The sequence below is a fragment of the Nomascus leucogenys genome, unplaced genomic scaffold (genome assembly GCF_006542625.1).
Source record: "Nomascus leucogenys isolate Asia unplaced genomic scaffold, Asia_NLE_v1 Super-Scaffold_258, whole genome shotgun sequence".
Classification (NCBI taxonomy): Eukaryota; Metazoa; Chordata; class Mammalia; order Primates; family Hylobatidae; genus Nomascus; species Nomascus leucogenys.
In genome coordinates this window covers 1,876,468-1,897,739 of record NW_022095769.1, presented here as the reverse complement: position 1 = coordinate 1,897,739, position 21,272 = coordinate 1,876,468, and the positions used below count along the sequence as shown (strand labels likewise).

General features: G+C 41.8%; 1 protein-coding gene across 5 annotated transcripts in view; it reads right to left on the bottom strand.

Annotated features, from left to right (window-relative positions):
• Positions 1 to 4,767: 4,767 nt before the first annotated feature.
• Positions 4,768 to 21,272, bottom strand: part of SPOP (speckle type BTB/POZ protein) — an 85,407-nt gene continuing 68,902 nt past the window's right edge. For all 5 annotated transcript variants that reach the window (XM_003278762.3, XM_003278764.2, XM_030808025.1 and 2 more), the window contains 5 exons: positions 17,477 to 17,654; positions 13,750 to 13,805; positions 13,130 to 13,252; positions 7,760 to 7,902; positions 4,768 to 6,417 (listed from right to left, as the gene is read on the bottom strand). In XM_003278762.3, coding sequence (XP_003278810.1) covers positions 6,273 to 6,417; positions 7,760 to 7,902; positions 13,130 to 13,252; positions 13,750 to 13,805; positions 17,477 to 17,654 — 645 coding nt within the window. In that variant the 3' untranslated portion in view covers positions 4,768 to 6,272. The remainder of the gene's footprint in view (positions 6,418 to 7,759; positions 7,903 to 13,129; positions 13,253 to 13,749; positions 13,806 to 17,476; positions 17,655 to 21,272) is intronic.

Below are 21,272 nucleotides of genomic sequence, written 5' to 3'. Positions count from 1 at the left end.
AAGCACCCAAGACTTATTTCTAATTTTTTTTTTTTTTTTTTTTTTTTGAGACGGAGTCTTTATCCCCCAGGCTGGAGTGCAGTGGCGCAATCTCGGCTCACTGCAAGCTCCGCCTCCGGGGTTCACGCCATTCTCCTGCCTCGGCCTCTCCAAGTAGCTGGGACTACAGGCGCCCGCCACCACGCCCGGCTAATGTTTTGTATTTTTTTTTTTTTTTTTTTAGTAGAGACAGGGTTTCACCGTGGTCTCGATCTCCTGACCTCGTGATCCGCCCACCTCGGCCTCCCAAAGTGCTGGGATTACAAGCGTGAGCCACCGCGCCCGGCCTCTTTCTAATTATTTTACATTTTACTACTATTCATGCTCAACTATGGTGGGCTGTGCTTCTCTTCCCAACTCTGCTTCAGTGATGTCATTTTAGTGATCCAAAATCAGCCATGGTGACAGTGTTTACACCGTGGGAACTGGCAATGCTGCCAGCCAGGGCTTCCATGTCTGGGAACTGAATGGTGTACCTTTATAGCACACCAAGAACCAAACCACTGGCCCATGAAAACATTTGAAGGTCTGAAGCAAATGTTTACTTGGAAGATGAATAGGTTAAAAAGTACAGAAACATGTCAGCTGGGCGTGGTAGCTCACGCCTGTAATCCCAGCACTTTGGGAGGCAGGCGGATCACCTGAGGTTGGGAGTTCGAGACCAGCCTGACCAAAATGGAGAAACCCCGTCTTTACTAAAAACACAAAATTAGCCAGGCATGGTGGCGCATGCCTGTAATCTCAGCTACTTGGGAGCCTGAGGCAGGAGAATTGCTTGAACCCAGGAGGCAGAGGTTGTGGTGAACCGAGATCGCGCCATTGCAATCCAGCCTGGGCAACAAGAGTGAAACTACGTCTCAAAAAAAAATAAAAAAATAAATAAAATAAAAACATGTCTTTAAGAAATCCTTCTCAAAATTGTGTAAGGGTTGAAGGCAATTTTTTCTCAACTTAAAGCTACAGTTGTTCTACAACATGGCTTTCATAACAACTATCAGTTACTAAAGTGTCCATCGTTTATAGGACAACCTGTACACCATTACTTCTAGACAAAAACACATGTGTTGACTAGATTGAGATACAAATCCTGAAGAGTGGCAGAGATCCCCTTCCTCTCTCCCTTTCAAACTTCTGGAAAGAGGAGCTTATTCTCAATCTATGTTTTCTCACCTTCTTGTCAGGCTTGGCTCCTGCCTCCACCATTTGACTGAAACTGCTCAAAGGTAACCCTTGACCTCCTTACTGCTAAATTCAATGGCTTTTCAGTCCTCAGTTCTACAGACTCTCTGGTTTATTTCTGCCTCTTCCATTAGACTGAGTTAATAGAACAGAAATCCTACCTTCCATACTAGGCTTAGCCCAGCACAGTGTCTAGGGCCTCCTAGATGCTCAGCAATTGTTTGCTCAGTGGCTGGAAATGTAATCTCTGTGACCTTGGGCATGCCACCTCACTTCCATGGATGTCTGTTTTCTTAGACATGAAAAGAAGGTGAATCATGTGGGACCCCCTTCTTCTTTTTCCTTCAGTTTGTCGAGACTCACCTTTAAGGGTCTTGCAAGGGCTAAAACTCTCCCCCCGCCCACTTTTTTTTTTTTTTTGAGATGGAGTCTCGCTCTGTCACCCAGGCTGGAGTGCAGTGGTGTGATCTCCGCTCACTGCAACCTCCGCCTCCCGGGTTCAAGAGATTCTCCTGCCTTAGCCTCCCGAGTAGCTGAGACTACAGGCACACGCCACCATGCCCAGCTAATTTTTGTATTTTTAGTAGAGACAGGGTTTCACCATGCTAGCCAGGCTGGTCTCAAACTCCTGACCTTGTGATCCGCCCACCTCGGCCTCCCAAAGTGCTAGAGTTACAGGCATAAGCCACTGCGCCCAGCAAACTCTCCCTATTTCAAGTGAGCGTTATAAGTGGATGTGTCCACTTTTATTACCAGGCAAACTCCTGGATTTTCACCTTCTCTTTGGTCCTTGGGTCTAAGCTCCAAAGCTATCCCTTTGCCTCCTGTTGTTTCTTGGCTCAGAGTCAGGCTGAGTGACCTTGAGGAAGTTACATAGCTATCTTCCCAAGCTATACAATTGGAATGAATGGGAGCTGTGCAAGACAAGCTGGCAAATGTTGAGAACTCCTGTGAGATCTGTAAACTGCAGGTATTGGAGCTACATCCCCAAACTTGAGTTATGCATATTTTATCTTCATAACATTTCTCCCCTGGAGTTGATCCCCTTCAACTCCTTAATCATTTCGGTTGCTTGTACTGAATTCCCTCAAGTCTAAAATTCTTTTTTTCCTAGAGCTGCAGAAATCAAGACCAAACAGTATTCCAGATGCCACTTTCTACTCCAGCACTACAAGATTTATAGAGGGGGAGGGATCATCTTGCTAATGGCTCAGCGGCATAAAGATCCCATCAGTCAACAACATTCAAGTTCCTGTTCTCATCCGGAGGTCAAAGCTTCTGGTTCTCCCAGCTCATTATCCCAAATACTGATCGTCCTACATTTGCTTTCCTGCTCACTGTCTCCATGAGGTGTCCACCTATTGGGTCAAAGGCCCCAACATGGCGCGGTCACCTCTGAAATTAAAAGAAGGAAAACACATTCACCTTGCGCATACACGTACATAAAAAGCAGTCCAACGATACTTACCTGAATGTTAGGTTAGTCAGCAAACCATTAGAAATGAATCTAAATGATGTAGGGCAGAGTTCAGCGACAAGTCATGAGATAAAGGAAACACACAGGGCTCAGGCTGATTAAAAAGATAATTAGTTGTGGAAAATAAGGTTGGGCTCCAGCCAAGAATTTGTCTTTGACAAAGATAAACCAAAGGCTTTGATACAGTCATTTTGGGGGGATTTAGTTGTTCTTTTACAGGAGTTGAAGAGCAAGAACAAAGCAACAGTCAGTTTCAAAGTGCAGCTCAACTCCCCCTCTGTTTGTTGTTCTGCTCATAAACATACAAACTGTTTCCTTTCATCTGCACAGGCTCATACAGTACGGAGATCCCACAATAGATTTACACCAGCTTTAAAGATGAATGCGCAGAGCTGGGGTCAAGCCAGAGATCTTCTGGCCTAAGAAAGATCTCAATGTCCCTGGCTGGAATTAAGAAAAACACAAGAGAAAGCTCTTCAAGACCTAAAAGGCTTTAACAGTGAAAAGGAAAAAGAGGAGCATCTCTTACCCAAATTGTTAAAACCCACAAAGGTGTTTGAGATGTCTAGTAGCAATGCAAAGAGCTTTAATCTTTACATAGGGAATGGGGAGAATTTTCCATAGGTGGTCAGATATATGGGGGGAGCTGACAACACAGGGGAAGGGGAGATGGGGATGATGCCAGATACTCTATGTGGACCTGAAACTGCAACTCCAATGGTTCTGCAAAACTACTTGCCCGAAATACTGTTTTGATAAATAAGCCATATCCTTGTGGAATTGAAATTTCCAACTGCTTCACTGGCACGGACATCTCTGCAGTGACAGCTCATGCCCCAGATTGTGGAGTTAACTTGAATTAAATTTCAGATGTGGGGGAGCTAAGGGAGGGGGGTGGTGGCAGTGGGAGGTTTATGAACAGTATGCTGGGGCTCTGATGTTGTCATAACCAGATGGCTTCAACTGTATCATTTAAAACAAAAACAAACATGTCCAGAAAGAATGAAATAATGACAGAAGCATCGAGTAGCTTTACCTGTACCTGAAATCCCAACAGCTTTGTACCCACAGTAAAGCCCAAGTTGGAAATTCCATAAATATTGAAGATCCCAGAAGAGACCTTCATCCTGACAGAAGCTAGGTGCCAGGACTGCTGTCCTCCTGAGGGCATAGTCCCTGAACTCACCAGCATCCCAACCCACAGCTGTCTGTGAATGAAGAGGAAAGCAAATCTGAAGCCTGGTTTGTCCTTCTGGAACTTCTGAAGAACAGGCCAGCAGAGGCACCTTTCCAGAGCTTTGTTCTTGCTATTCCCACAGGAAGGAAGCTTTACTTTCAGTTTTGTACCTAAACATTTCAGAAATGGAACTTCCTCCAGTTAATTACATAATCTTCAGGATACTCCATTAGAAGATCTGGCATTCAATAGTTGTGTGATCTGAGGCATGTCCCTTCTCTGGGTTTCTGCTTCCCTCATCTACACAGTGGGAAGATGCTGTATCTCACCTGTCCTACCAAGTTCGTCAAGTTGTTGGGAAGTTCAGATGAAATACTGTATATAAATTTAGCTGGAAAAACCTAAGATGATATGGGTAGAGGAGACTTTGAGTTCGCCTGGATCCTTGGACTTGTGTGCTGATCTGGAAAGCTAGGATGGAGGAGGCACAGGACAGCAGCCAGCAGCCAGCATATGCAGAACTGGGTACTTCCTCACACAGGGGACGCTTCCCAGGGGAAACCGGAAGTGCAATGGAGTAGTTTCCAATAAACTAATCCTGCCTTTGATTATATTAGTAACAGATCATATTTATCCATTCTAGAGGCAGTAAGATAAATGAAAGTTGGAAAATGTACACAGTCTAAGGTCCACTGAAGGGAAATGGAAGGTGAAATAGGTTGAGGTTCCATCAAAAGTAAAAAATACACAGGCTGGCCAAATAGCTGATACATTCTTCAATATATCCCACTGTCCTAACAGAGTCACAAAAAAGGCAGACAGGGAGCCCCAGAACATTCCTGTGAGCTCCAGTATTAGCTTTTCTGGAAACACATCAAGTCAATGACAGAACCAGTTAGAGACAATAATTTCCCTTTATTTAATCTCCACATTTATGTCCCCTGGATCTTTTTATATTTAGTTAGGAGAAGGGAGTTGAGGATTAGGTCTTAAAACATACAGGGTGCAGAAAAGCCCACTACCATTACTTGCCTTGGCAGAGGTAGGGGCCTGATCCGTCATCAGGATATGGACTGTGAGACACTCAGGGAGGACAAGAGACTGGCAGATGCTGATAGCTCACAAAGAAAACTTGAGATTATGGAGTCTCAACAAATCCCTACGGCTCATTAGACATTTCCGACATAATCTCTGCAAGCTGAAAACTAGGACTTCAAAATCCCTTAAGCAAGGGACTCAGACCCAAGAGACAAGGCAGGTGAGTGAAACAAAAGACCAGAGATACCACACAGTACAAAATAGTAATTATTTATATTTTCAAAAAGAAAAAATTAACATTTGGAAGTTCTCCCCTGGAGGAAGAGGGGCTAGTCAAAAGGAACAGAACTGGCTCCTATGCAGGCAGCAAGTCAGGTACAAACAGCTGAGCAATCTGGGCTGGGATTTTATCACACAGCATTTTTAATTAATAAAATTTCCTTCTCTCTTCTTTTGTTCTGTTTTTGTTTTGTGTTTTTTTTTGTTTTGTTTTTTAGAAAAAGGGGTGGGGGAGAAGAAATAAAATCAGAGAAAAATGCCCAAAAACATTTTCCACAATATCTAAAAACAGAGAACCATAGTTCTTGTCAAGACAGTATGAATTCTGGATGAGTTATTTTTTCCAGTTTTCAACACCAATAAAGATTTTTGCAAAAGCCACCATATCAGAACACTCATCTTCCAGATCAAATAACCTTCCCCTTTTGCCTTCACTTGTCATTTTTCATAAAAGGATAAAAGGATGTATTCTGTTCTTGCAAACAATAAGTGCTAACAACAAGAGAGCTCTTCTGATGCTTGTATGGTGGTAAGGAGTTTTCACAAATATCCAAGTTTTAGCACAGTTGGAAGGACTAAAATTTCTCTCAATATAAATACTACTGGAATCCACAAACTGATTTTTGAGAAATTCTGCAAAAATCTTTTCTTCTTTCCTTTTCCCTTCTGTTAAAACTCAATGTCCTTTTTTTTTTTTTTTCCTTTTTGCTCCAGGCACCTGACGATTTGTTCTGCTCAGTCAGATGCAGACAGGTTTCTCCGAAGTACCACCGCTGGGATGTCCTCCGGCCAGCGCCTAGACTGAATCCCCAAAGTATCAAACTTGGCCAGGCCAAAGGGAACACAGTGACGCAGCAACAGGGTTTTCATTAGGTTGAATAGCCCCGAGTCCTGGGCCCTTCCCTCCCCCCGTTTCCCCCAAGTTATTTAGTGCTGTTTTAAAAGTCTGGGGCCACAATGCAGTCTCTTCCCCTCACGACAGAGTAAAAGCTCCACAGATTGCGCTGTCTACCTGGTGGTCAGTGGCAGCAACAGTGGCTGCTGCTTCTGGAAATTAAACGGAGTCTTACAACAAGCAGGATCTTAGGATTGCTTCAGGCGTTTGCGTGGGGGTCCCAGAAAAGGGCACTGTGCTGAAGCCAGAGAGCGGTATGCCTCAGCCACCAAGTGGGGATGTGACACCACCATTGACTTCCACCCAGAGGTCTCCAAGACATCCGAAGCATGACTAGGAGAAATGTGGAGAAATGGGTTACCAAAGGGAGTGAGCAAGGGATGAATTCAACAGCCACCTAGATAGCCTAATTTTCAAGTGTTAGGTATAAAGGGTGTCAATGCAAGAAACAGAAGAACCCTTAATATGCATGAGAATTTGCTTGTTAGACAATGCGCAGACTGGTGACTTGCCTGTGGCTGTTGTCATCTGAAAACCAGGACTTTGAGCCACTATATTCTCAAAAATAAAAAGCGGAATGTTCTCCAGGCCCTCAACACTGCCTATGTTCCTTATATTCACTGGTGATGCCAGTCATAATAAGGAGCATAGGCTCCCTTGGCCAGAAGCCCTGAGCTTCTGCCTGGCTTTGCCACTCACCAGCCTTTAACCACAGGGCAGATCAGAGCCCGGGGCCTACTTGATTATCAAAAAAGAGGGGAAGATAACCATACTTCATTCAATGGTTAATATCTTAAAAGCACCAAGCAAGTGTCCAGCACACAGTAAGCACTCAAAGGAACTCACACTGATGGGTCTCTCCCCTCCCTCTTCTGCCTCACTTGATCACTCCTTAGAAAATAATTCTACAACTAGACCTACAGGATGTTATTTCCGTCTTTGGGAATTTTCTATGTTGAATATTGTTCACTCATCCACCTGGAATGTCTCAGACCTGTCTTGCCCCAGAACTACTGTTGTGAGGGCTTTTCTTCTTTGGGTTTTTTCCAGCTTTTGCTCTCTCCATGGGGCAAGGGAGTAGAGCATGTCCCACTGAAAGATGGGTTGTAGTTACAACCCATCTTTCATATTATTATTCATATTATTTCATATCATTATTCCATATTATTATTTCAGAAAGTAGTATTGCCAGGTCATTTGTCACTTAAGATGAAGGAACAGACCTAGTGGAATGAACATTTCTTTCTCAAGACAGTGTTATGAAACCAGCTACTGATGATCCCTTCTCTTTCCCTCATTCTACAACCGAACATGAAGTACATTTTACCAACTCATAAACATATCTCTATCCTCCTAGAAATCTACATGTCTTTTATTAAGTCACTGAGTGTGAAGTAAATATACTATCATTTGGGGCACACAGCTTTTTCAGGCCAGCAAGTTATTTTCATCACTTTGATTCACTATGAGGAAGTAAAACACTTTACTCACCAATCAGATTCAACCCATGAAGTCAATTCCATACGGTCAATTGAAGGAAAAGATGAAAACTCTATACTTACTGCCAAAAGGTTAATGAAGCTACTTGCCTGCTTTACCCACTAATTCAAAGTCTTTCTCATTTCTTCAGCTATCCAACTATTCTGAAAGAAGAACTTTGAAGATGCCAACTCACTAGTTGATGAAATCCACTGCCTGAGTTTTCAACTGATCTGCGCTGTGGAGGTCAGCCAGGATGAGAATTTCTGCAGCATTCTCCACGGACAGGTTACTGCAGAGGGCATCCTCACACATGACCTTTAAGCGCTCCAGGGCATACTGTAAAACACAAGCACTGCTGTCGTCAGAGCAGCAATATCTCTGGGCTGACCACTACTGAAGCTGTTTTCTTTAGCTATACCATCATATTAACTAGATACTTGAACAGAACTGCACCGACCATGAAAAGCTACTACTGCAATGATAAAACATAACCATTTCTGAAGGTTAGATGTTTAAGCTTGAAATGTAAACAGCTAAAATAACTTGGAAAGCTGCCATTAGAGTTCTAAAGTCTACCTATTAGAAAAATGGCAATTACAGGGTAGATCTGCATCCTGAAGTTTACTCTCCTCCTCACTGTGATGAAAGTTGTTCTTAAACCTTCACCACTTAAAATTACAGTGAGGCATCAGTCTGCTTCACGTCAACGGGGCAACTCAATGGTCTGCCCTTCTAGGCCCTGCGGTCTGTGGAAACATGACCCGTGGGGAAGGGTGAAAGAATTGGTGTTTACCCTGTGGAATCCCTTATTTACTGCAATCCCCTTAGTTAGAGCCAGAAGAGGGTGAAGCACAGTCTTTTTGACTTAAGCATTGTCGCTAGCCCAGCAAGATATCCCAACTGGCCCATCAGGCTGTGAAAAGGAGCCCTGTGGTGACTTTTACCAGCACCTCTGCCACTATTTGTTTCTGAATGAGGGTCAACTAAAGGCCTCCTTTTAAATAGAGAAGGATAAATAGAGTCTTATTTTATTGGGGTTGAGGTTAAGCTTCTCAGGGTAAAAGGACAAAGTGGCAGAGAGCCTAAATGCAGTTTCAGTTTAAAAACCTGTATTTTCTAAGAAAAGGGCATAAATGTTCTTGAAATGGAAAGCCTAGGTTAATGCTGGGCACATCTGATCTACTCGACTGGTTCTGATACAACTCTACCACTTGTTCTCTAATATGAGATTATGAACTTACTAGGAACTTCAGGGATAGGAAAGAGGAAAGAAATACAAGGAGGCACAAAATAAAATGTCATTAATCAGTTCACAGGAAAACAGTTTGCTTTGAGGCTATGCACAGTCTCCTTATAGGCCCCAGCTTGAAGGCCCCAGAACTCAATGACACAATGCCCCTTCAGGGTGAATCATGGCAATCAAACCTGGACAATTTCATTGTTATGAATTCTGGGTGAGGAGGCATATCTGCTGGCACTGTGATCTCCTGCAGCAAAAAGAGAGGTTTTATTGGTTTTGGTGCAGCTTTAATTTTTTACATTTGAGTAACTGGAAAACAGTTTCCATGGAAAACAGGAATAACATTAGATAAGCAAGAAATGAAGTTGCCGTTTTTGTTTTAAAAGGCTGAAATGTTCAGTTTTTTATACAGTGCTGCCCAGACGATTCCTCTTATCCTTTCTCAATACATTCTTTTAACAGGACTTTTACTGTGAATAGCTCTGATCCCTATTGCATAATTAGACAAAAGTAGCCATTCTTGTCCCTTGGGGACAAAGTTTTTTCTTAATTATGCTTCTGAAAAACCTGCCTAATGGCAGTACTTACCCAAGAGATGGAAATTGTGTCTCCCAGGCCTAGCCGACGAGTTTTGTTTTGTTTTTGGTCTAATTACACATGTCCCCAGGAGACTGGAAAAGCTTAGAAGAAGCTGTTTCAGTCTCTTGGGTAAATTCTATATGTTTAGATCATTCCATGAAAGATTTCTTATTCTGTTTTCCTAAAACTCACGAAGAGGTGTAAAGGTAAAAATGTTTTCAAATAGGCTTGGAGCAAAAACTGTCTAGTGGGAAATTCTGAATGGAATTTGAAAATGCACCCTTCAATTACTTCTCATTCATAAATTTAAAGCACTGCTGTGATTCAACAGCTTTATCTTTTAAAACTACAAGTTAACACATTGTGCTGAAATGCAATCCTTGAAATGGCAGTTCAGGCTGATCACCATGCTCTGTGTACTTACAGTAGGTTACCAGTAGGTTTTCTGGCTAGGGAGCAAGAATGAAAACTCAGGGACACAGCAGAAGTTTAATCTTGGCTCTGTGGATATACAACTCTGAGCCTTAGTATTTCTGTCTAAAAAGTGGGCCTTGCAATACTTATCCTTATGGAATCTAGAAGATGAGAGGATAAACACATGATGTGTATAAGTACAAGTCACCACTTCCTTAAAAATCAGAGCACAGATCAGGCAGAATCGTAATTAACTTTATAAAAGGCAGTTATTGGATTGTGTCTTCTACTTTCCCAGAGCTTGCAGTGAATATTTTCTTACTGTCTCCATTAAAAGCAAGTTTCCCCTGGTCAGAATTGAGGTAGACTGGAAGGGTATGCAATTTTCACATTGCTTCACTGTACTCATAAAGTCTTGAAAAGTGACAAGAAGGATACGGTTATTATTCCAATCTTCTCCATCAGGAGCACTGATTGCATTTACTTGCCCCATCCTCTACATACACTCCAAAAGCTGATCAATAAAGATAAAACCTCCACTATAAACACAGACACTTTCCTCCATCCTCAGGCACAAAGGAAGGTAGGAGACTATCCCATGGGCAAACCCTGGAAGGCTCTTATGTCCTTAGACCAGAGCCCACTTTTCCCTCCAATGGGTATTGCAGCATCACAGCAGGAAAAGGAGGTGCTTTTGGCAGAGAACCCTCTTTCTCACAGGGTCTACTGCTGGCAGGATCTACGCCCTTTTCCCACCCTCACGTCAACTCCACTTGTCCCCCAACACAGGAAAAGCTCTCACAGGGTAAACACCAATTCTTTCACCCTTCCCCACAGGTCATGTTGGGTCATAATGCAAGGCCCAGACCGCAGGGCCTAGAAGGGCAGACCATTGAGTTCTCTCTCTGATGTACCTAAACAATGAAAGTCCGTTTCCCAATGTGTGTTGGGGACCACTAATCTTGCAGGTAATCCTTGAGAAAAAGAATTCCAGGGTTAACTAAATTGGAGAAATGCTGTCTATCATAATTCCTGTTAGAAAATTCACAGTAACATTAATATGCTACATATTCTGAGAAATCCTGCAGTAAGATAGCAACTATTTGTCTTGGTTAAACTCAGTATTTTTCATAAGACTTTCCCACCAACCTAGTATCTGTTGATATTTCACCTTATTTTGGGAATCACTGACCGAATTATTTTAGGTAATCATCATATGTCTTTGATTCTAAGATCTGCATTTTTATTTCCACACTTTAATACTTCTCAAATTGAAATGTGTCATGAAGTATAATTTATTCTACTATTAAGCTATTAATTCTCTCATAATTTTGAAGAAATACTGTTTATTTCAATAACTACTTAGGTAAAAGTTGAAAATGCTAACCAGGACACTAGGTAAAAGATTACAGCCATGCCTCACTATCCTTGGGGGACTGGGTCCAGGGCCCTGCAAATACCAAAATCTGTGAATGCTCAAGTCCCTTATATAAATTGACAGTATTGGCCAGGCATGGTGGCTCACACTCATAATCTCAGCATTTTGGGAGGCTGAGGTGGGCGGACCACTTGAGGTCAGGAGTTCGAGACCAGCCTGGCCAACATGGTGAAACCCTGTCTCTAAAACATATACAACAATTAGCTGGGTGTGGTGGTGCATGCCTGTAGTCTCAGCTACTCGGGAGGCTGAGGCAGCAGAACTGCTTGAACGTGGGAGGCGGAGGGTGCAGTGAGCTGAGATTGCGCCACTGCACTCCAGCCTGGGCAATAGAGTGAGACTCTGTCTCAAAAAGTAAATAAATAGACCAGGTGCAGTGGCTCACACCTGTAATCCCAGCACTTTGGGAGGCCGAGGTGGGCGGATCACTTGAGGTCAGGAGTTTGAGACCAGACTGACCAACGTGGCGAAACCCCATCTCTACTTAAAATACAAAAATTAGCCAGGGGTGGTGGCGAGCGCCTGTAATCCCAGCTATTCGGAAGGCTGAGGCAGGAGAATCACTTGAACCCGGGAGGCGGAGGTTGCAGTGAGCCGAGATCGTGCCATTGCACTCCAGCCTGGGTGACAAAAGCAAGACTCCCTTCTCAAAAAAATAAACAAACAAATAAATAGACAGTATTTCCCTGTATCTTTATGTATATCCTCCTGTATACCTTAAATTAGCCCTATATTATCCATACTAATTAATACAATATAAATGCTATGTAAATAGTTGTTATACTACTTTAGTTTTTTATTTGTATTTTTTTTTATTTATTTTTTTGAAACAAGGTCTCGTTCTGTCACCCAGGCTGGAGTGCAATGGTGCAATCATGGCTCACTGTGGCCTCAACCTCCTGGGCTCAAGTGATCCTCCCACCTCAGCTTCTCAAGTAGCTGGGACTATGGGCGTGCACCACTACACCTGGCTAAATTTTTTTATTTTTATTTTTGTAGGGATGGAGTCTATGTTGCCCAGGCTGGTCTTGAACTCCTGGGCTCAGGCGATCCTTCCTCCTTGGCCTCCCCAAGTGCTGGGATTATAGGCTGGAGGCACCACGCACCCAGCACCACTGTGCCCAGCCTGTTTTTTCTTGTTTCTTTTTTTTTTTTTTTGGAGACAGAGTCTTGCTCTGTTGCCCAGGCTGGAGTGGCACGATCTCAGCTCATTGGAACCTCCGCCTCCCGGGTTCAAGCGATTCTCTTGCTTCAGCCTCCCGAGTAGCTGGGACTACAACCGTGCACCATCATGCCTGGCTAATTTTTGTATTTTTTAGTAGAGATGGGGTTTCGCCACGTTGCCCAGGCTGGTCTCGAACTCCTGAGCTTAGGTGATCCACCTGCCTCGGCCTCCGATAAGTGCTGGGATTACAGGCATGAGCCACTGTGCCTGGCCTCTTGTTTCTTTTTTCTCAAATATTTGTGATCTGAGGTTGGTTGAGTCCACATGGATACAAAGGGCTGTTTTACTGATAAAGGTTAAATACGTTAATAAACTCAAAAACATTTTGTAAATTATAACGCACAATCCAAATGTTAGTATTATTTGAATCTTTACTATCATTGTGGTTAAATTTGAGATGGAAAAAAGAGGAGAGGTAAAAGTCAAACTTATCCTTCTTTCCCATAGTTAGGTGATCATATAGTTTACTATTCAAAACAGGACACTTTTGAGAATAAAAAGTGCACTATTAATAATTGTGTTGGAATAGTATGTGTAAACCAGGACTGTCTTGGCCAAACCAGGATATATGCTCATTTTACCCACAATGCAACATAGAAGCCTGTTCATGAAACACAAGAAGTCACAATAACTCCTAGTCCTGATTATTTTTCTATTATTATCTTACCTTGTCAGCAGCTGCCAGCAAATCATCAGCCATTTTGTCGAGGTTTGGAGCCTTCCCCGTGTAAATGAAGCACATCATTTCCTTAAAAACTTCAGGCTCCACATCATTGATTTCAACTCGATTCTATGCCAGAAAAACTGAATATGAGAAACATTCCAACAGAACAAAATCCCTAAACCAAACTATTTTCATGATTTTAAGCTCTAGTGAGAAGAGAACCTTGTATCATTTAAAATCTAACATTATTGGAAAATTTCTTTGCCCGGCTTGATTATAATAGCCTTTTTGCCCATCACATGTTCCATCTTTGTTTTCTCAAACATAACAGCAAAACAACTCTTCAATTTTTTCACCTTTCTCTTCCTCAGTTTTCTGAGTAAAAACATGTCTAAATACCCTCACCCAAAACTGTGTGGATGATCAGCCTCATTTAATAAGTCAATCTGCTTTACCCATAATACTTCCATACCACTTCTCTCTGCTCTCAGAAGGAGTTTAGGGACTCATACTCCATTTTAGTGAGAAAAAAGTAATTAGGAAAATGAATCTGCAGCTAAAGTGGGAAATTATCTGACTCTAGATACCTGGCTAAACAGACATGCCTTCATCTTGTTACATACCTTTTTGCTCTCCTCCATTTCATGTTCAAACATGGCACTAAAAACCGGAGAACGAGCTACAAAGTCAAAGAGAAACAAACAGATAAGGCTATCACAGTGAAATCTCTCGGCTGTTGCCAGTCATGAGGGAGAGATCATTTTCTTTCCTATCCTACTGCTATAGGAAAGGCCTCCGCCTCAATTTACATCAGAATTACAAAATTCCTTTCTTCATATATTATAACAATAAGTAACTAATTATAATACATAAAGGAAAATAAGAAACCACTACTTCCAAAATAACTTATTGGTTCTACTCCAACCATTCACATTTCAAGAAAATTACTTATCTATGTTGGATGATAATGCTATGTTCTCTGTATAGATTTGGGGCTCAAATGTAAGGTCCCTTATGATCAAGCAGGGTGTTCTAATACCTATGTTTTTGTTGGAACTGACACCCTATTTTCTGCACCTCCAGGGACCGCACAGGAAGAAGGTCAAGAACTGGGTTCAATGGCATCCACTAACCAGATGAAGCGCATGCTCATCTATGGCAAACTGTCTGTTTTTCTAAGCTATGCATTCCTAACAGAGATGATATTGCCCCAAAGAGGTGGCGGTGGGGGGGGAAAGAAACTTTAGATATTATAATGATTTGTGTCCCTTTAAAGCACAACCCTACCTGATAAAATCTTCTTCCTTAGTATTTTATTTCTCTCATCAGGGAGAATTTAAATTTAGTTTTTCTCCTTAGAGGCAGGGATAATGAAGGTTGAGAAACAGTGCTCCAACTCATGCTCATTCTAGTCCAATGAACACCATGAAAAATAATAATCTCAACCATGAAAAGTAACAGAATGGCTAAGAACTCAAATTTGTTCATGTTGTCAAATAAATCGGGGGTTCTGGTGAAAGCTGAGATCCAACGATTACCTAAGAGTGAAAGAATGGACAAAATATATAGTAGAAGGGCTTTGAGCTAACAGAGAACTGGAATTTTTGGCCTATAGTTTATGTCAGAAAGCACTAATTTTAGCTCTGCCATTATTTTTTTATTTTTTTTTATTTTTCTGAGACAAAGTCTTGCTCTGTTGCCTAGGCTAGACTGGAGTGCAGTGGTGTGATCTCGGCTCACTGCAATGTCTGCCTCCTGAGTTCAAGCAATTCTCCTGCCTCAGCCTCCCAAGTAGCTGGGATTACAGGTACCCACAACCACGCCTGGCTAATTTTTGTATTTTTAGTAGAGATAGGGTTTTACTATGTTGGCCAGGTTGGTGTCGAACTCCTGACCTCAAGTGATCTGCACACCTCTGCCTCCCAAAGTGCTGGGATTACAGGCATGAGCCACTGCACCCGGCCTAGCTCTGCCATTTTCTAACCACATACTCTTGGGCAAATCATTTAACCCTCTGAACTTCAGTATTTTAATTTATACCAAAGGGATATCAATTCTCATTGTTCTTATTTCAGAAGGGTTATAGACCATAGAGAACTAAATAAATATATTTCAGAAATTAAAGACTAAAGGCCTGGTGCTTTTCATAAAGAAGGAAGGGTCCAAAGCAGCCAGGTCCTGAGGGTTCTTGGTAAATAGGCAGCAGCTGATGCAACGGGAATAAATGAAATCACTCAGGGAGAAGTGGAATGAAAACGGAACTGAAGCAGATCCTCAGGGCTCACCAATGTATAAAGGGATGGGTGAGGAAGAAGTAAAGAGACCACACATCAGAAGCAACCAGAGAACCAGGAAAGAGGAGTCCTAGTATATGAACTAAAGTCCTTCAAATTTAGGAACTAGTAGATCATGTAATTTTGAAAAACTGCTTTCATAGCATGGAGGTGAACTGAGGATAAGTGGGAGGAAAGGAAGTAGAAAGTGAATATGCTAACTCAAGAAACTCAGTTCTGGGGAAAAGAGAGAGAGAGAGAATAACTAGAGGGAGAAGCTTGGAGCCTGTTTACAGGCTGAAGGTGAAGAGGCAATAACAAGGCCGGGCGCGGTGGCTCACGCTTGTAATCCCAGCACTTTGGGAGGCCGAGGCGGGCGGATCACGAGGTCAGGAGATCGAGACCACAGTGAAACCCCGTCTCTACTAAAAAATACAAAAAATTAGCCAGGCGTGGTGGCGGGCGCCTGTAGTCCCAGCTACTCGGAGAGGCTGAGGCAGGAGAATGGCGTGAACCCGGGAGGCGGAGCTTGTAGTGAGCCGAGATTGCGCCACTGCACTCCAGCCTGGGCGACAGAGCGAGACTCCGTCTCAAAAAAAAAAAAAAAAAAAAAAAAAAAGAGGCAATAACAGAGAGATAGTGAAGATACTAGATAGACAGCAAGGGTATAACTGGTAGAGTAAGGTTTCTGAGAAGGCAAGATGGGATATAAAACAGAGCAGAGGTAGAAAAAAAGTCTGCTTTGTCCACGAGGAAGAACACCTCTACTGAGAATGCAGGTGAGGTGAGAAGCAAGAGTTAAGGAAGTTCCTACAAAAAGGCCTCTTTTTCTCTTGGAGGAAGTAGGCAAGGTAATCTTTTAGGAGTTTGGAAGGAGTTAAAGAGTGGTTAAGGTTTGAGACAGCTATTGTTAAGAAAGGGAGTTGCCTAAACATCTGTAGAAAAACTATTGGCGGTGTTGAGGGCCTAGCTAAGTGTGGAGACACTAACCAAAGAGTTATAGACTTCCTCGAGTTTTGTTTTGTTTTTTCCCCCTGAGACGGAGTCTTGCTCTGTTGCCCAGGCTGGAATGCAGTGGCATGATCTCGGCTCACTGCAACCTCCGCCTCCCGGGTTCAAGCGATTCTCCTGTCTCAGCCTCTGGAATAGCTGGGATTACAGGCGCGTGCCACAATGCCCAGCTAATTTTTGTATTTTTAGTAAAGATGGGGGTTTCACCATGTTGACCAGGCTGGTCTCAAACTCCTGACTTCAGGTGATCTACCCGCCTCAGCCTCCCAAAGTGCTGGGATGACAGGCATGAGCCACCGCGCCCGTGACTTCCTTGAGTATTATACAGTAACGGCCAGTTGTGAGAGGAACAGGTAAATGTTTAGACTGAGGCAGTTTGAGGTTTTACCAGGTGTGTACTTTAGAATGACAGAGCAGAGGGTCTTAGTAAGAAGTGTTACTTGAAGGTTCTCGCAATTTCCTGTTAGGTCTTATGGTCTTAAGAGAAGTATGCGGTGATTGTTACCCTTCCCTGGGTGGTGAAGTCAGTCCTTCCTCATCAGTTCCTCCTTGGTGTCAATCTCCCTGGTCTTGAAAACCATGGGCCTATTAGAGCAAGACCTGATCCTCCATGTCAGGGGCAAGAGTTTCATTCTTCTAGTATGTTTAAATTGAAAAGAGGGCTAACCCCTCCAGAGCTGAGGACTGGCTAGATGGCATTTAGTCCTGAGTATAGAATCCTCTCCATTACATCCTAAACCCTTATCTAGGGGTTGATACCTGCTCTTAACCGGTGCTCTGACATCTACTCTCTAGGGGCAAAGGCATTCAATACCTTTGTACATTATCATCCATGCCTTGAAAATGATGGCCTAGGTCCACTACAGAGAGGAAAAACAGAAATGTCATTTTAGAGAGCAGCTTTTTTGGTTCTGAGCATTGTTACCAGAATACAAAGATATATTTAGCTGCAGCTTGTTTTGTAGTTGAGTTCAAAAAGTTGAAGTTGTTCAAAAGGTGATTATGCAATCACTTGTTTTTCCTTATTTCACCAAAACTATAAAATTCCTCATGAATAAATACCAACCTGCTAAGATAGCTTTGTGAGCCTGGAATTCCTGGCCAGCAACACACAAGCAGCAGTCTGTGAACCGGGAATTTTCCCACAGTCCTCCTAATTCATCTGCCAATCGGCACTCAGGAACCTTTACCATGTTCATGGTATTCTGGCCAGAAATGTTGACAGAATCTTGCACAACACTCACCTGTGAAAGACAAGGAAACACAAGCCAAGCTTTTGTTACCAGGAATTTTTTTGCCAGCAGATAGAGAGATCACCTTTACCTCACTGCTGTAGTATATTCAGATACTAATATTAATCATATTATCTTGAAACCACCTCCACAAATCAAGGCATTATCCCTGGATCAAGTAACTCCTTTTCTGTCACAATCAGACTTATTCTGTACCATCTCAGGACAATGGGAAGAGAGCCCCACAAATCTCCTTTTCCCCCAGTTTCTAATAAGCTTCACCTCCCTTGGACTACAAACCTGGGTAAAGGTGCCAGAGAGACAAAACTAACAGATACAAATGTTAAACCTCAAGTATTTACCTTATTCTGCCTTAAGTTCAATACAAAGAACTCCTATAAATACTACCATTTAAATTAAACTCTAGAGACAAGAATCTAATCACTTTTTTTTTTTTTTTTGAGACAGAGTCTCACTATGTCGCCCAGGATGGAGTCCAGTAGCATGATCATAGCTCACTGCAGCGTTGACCTCCCAGGCTCAAGTGATCCTTCTACTCTAGCCTCTGGAGTAGCTGGGACTACAGGCGCATGCCACTATATCTGACTAATTTTTTATTTGTTTACAGAGACAAGGTCTCACTATGTTGCCCAGGATGATCTTGAACTCCTGGGCTCAAAGTGATCCTCCATCCTTGGCCTCCCAAAGTGCAAAGATTATAGGCGTGAGCCACTGCGCCTCGCCAAATCTAATAACTGAAGCCTAAAAGAAGTTACTTTAGTTAGGTCAAGAACATGCACATAAAATGCATCTCCTACAGGGCCTGGTAAATAACTGGCACTTCTTCAAAAATATTAGTTTAATGAACATGACATTATTGACCCACTGTCAGTAAGGACCAGACTTGGAAGATCTTTCTAGTAGTGAAAACTGGGTGAGTATCCCACACTTTTACACTTTTAGTCAGTTGTGATAATGACATACAAGATGCCTGGCTGTAGCTACACATGCACTTATAGCTTTGGAAGATAATGATGACAATAAGTTTATAAAGGAATCCCAACTTCCCACTATGGCTTCAGCAGAAGCATGTTTTAACCAGTTCAGCCTAGATAAAAAACCAAGTTAACTTCTAGGTGAGTCAGTGAAACTCAGATAAATCTGTTAGGGTACCAAATACAAGGATTTATAAATCATACAACATCATAAAATAAATGTCAGTTGCCCAACTGTAGATAGGACGCTGCAGATCAGTCGTCTGCCTAACAATCGTTGTTATGCTTCATCTCCTACATCACATTCTGTTAGAAAAGTTAAATTGAAAGCAGAACTCACAAACCTTGAGAATTAGCTCCCCACTCTTGCTATTCCTAACAGTAAGATGAGAAAGACAGCTTAGGAACATCCTTAATAACCCAGATTTCTTTTAACCTTCAAGATGCAAGTCATCCCTTAAACGCAATCATAAGCCCAGAGACAAAGTTAATGACCTGTAGTTCCTTCTGTGCAGGAGTGAGATATTTACTATCAGGTCAAGAAATGTATTCATTTGTTTAAAACTAGCTGTTACGGTCTTGGGCAATGAAGCAGCCAAGTTAATCAATTATGAATATACTTGGCATTAGTATCACATTTATCAGAGCCAGATTATAACATTATTTTAATAGCCTAGGCCACAGTACAAACCATCCCATAGAGATTCTCTCTTGTCCTTTATAAGACCTTTAATTTGCTTCTGCCACTTTCTCATATTAATACCCTCACTTCTTTGATACAACATTAACACCGAAAGTAGAAGTTGCCTGCTCTCAGTTATAGCTCCAAAATACTAATTTAAAAAAAAAAAAAAAAAAGGAAAAGACCAATTAAATCCAACTTTCTCACAGGGAAAGGCAGGAATCTCCTGGGATGGCCAATGAAGGGAATGGAGAATGCTTTTGGCACTGGGTTCCTAGCTTGAATTAAACCAGGTTGACAGGAGCCCAAAGTCATTAACACTTGATGGCAATTTAGTAGACTGGGTGAAATGAATTGGCAAGAAGAGCTAAACTGAATTTCACATAATCAAACCATAGTTACCAGTGGGCCTTCTGCTGGTTAGATGCACATGTGGTAATGAGTGGGGCCCAAACGCTGTGACATCTCTCACTGGGGCAATTCCTCTCTCTGGACACAGACAGGAACACAGCAGAAGAGAGAATGTACCTTTACTGTCTGAGCCAGGCTTGTTCTGTAGATATATAGATGCCTGGAGTCTCCAGAGCTCTGAATGTCTGGCACCTCTCACCAACATTAAATACGCTTAATTAAAAATAAATTCTAAATGGCATTCACAAATGAGTCTTCAGAGCCCAAACTTTTAACTTAGAAAGGGATTGTTTTCCTCTGCAAATGATGATGCTAAAATGAGACCATTCTGAGAAAAACTAAAGATTTTTTTTAATGCCTATAAAGTTGACTGTGGAGACTCATTCAGAACTGAAGCTGTGAAGATGACGTGACTGTGACATTTATGTCATTTTATAAATGACTGCATGAAAATGTCTCAGGAAGGCTGTATAATCTCCTTAACTTCAAGTTGTAAAAGGGTCTCACTTTTAAAGTCAATCCTTTTCTTAAAAAAACAAATTTCATAAAAAACTAAAGATTGTGCCAATTCTTGTACATTTCATCTATACATAAAGTAAAACCCAGGGAAACACATTTTTTAACTTCTATATAATTAAAACAATCTAGGAAAAACAGACACTGCCTACAAATTTATTTACAACAGGAGCACTATTTCTACTAGCAAAATATTAGCAACAACATAAATGTCCATCAACAAAAGAATGAATAAATTATACATTCACACAAGACTATTATATACAGCACTAAATATGGATGAAGTATAGTTATATAAATTTTAGAAACATAATGTGAAAAAGCAAATCTTAGATGACTACATACAGTCTGACACCATTTTCATAAAGCTCCAAAACAAGTAACCTAAACAATATATTATTCAGACATACAAATAATAAACAAGTGCATGATAACATAAAATTCAAAATAGCTATTTATCATCCTCTGAATGGGGAAATAAATCTTAGGGATTGGGGAGAAGCATTACAGGTTAGTTCCAAGTTATTGGTCATATTTTTAGGTTGAGTGGTGGGTTTAGTATATTCTCATGCTTTATAACCTACAATGATGTTAACCTATTGAATCACCATTTGTGTAGGTCAAGAACAAGCAAATATTGGTATTTTCATCCAGTATCCAATAATTAAAGGATGAAAAGGTAAAAATGAATAGATTCATTTATTTAAAATTTGGCAAAAATACCTACTCCCAGGCTATGAAGTGTGTGTGTGTGTGTGTGTGTGTGTGTGTGTGTGTGTGTAGAAAACTATTAGTTTTAAAAATTTAGAGACAGGGTCTCCCTCTGTTGCCCAGGCTGGAATGCAGTGGTAGTGGTGTGATCACAGCTCACTGTAGCCTCCAACTCCTGGGCTTAAGCAATCCTCCTGCTTCACCCTCCCAAGTAGCTAGGACTACAGGCATGTGCCATCATACCTGGCTAATTTTTAAATTTTTTGTAGAGACAGGGTCTCACTATGTTGCCCAGGCTGGTCTCAAACTTCTGGG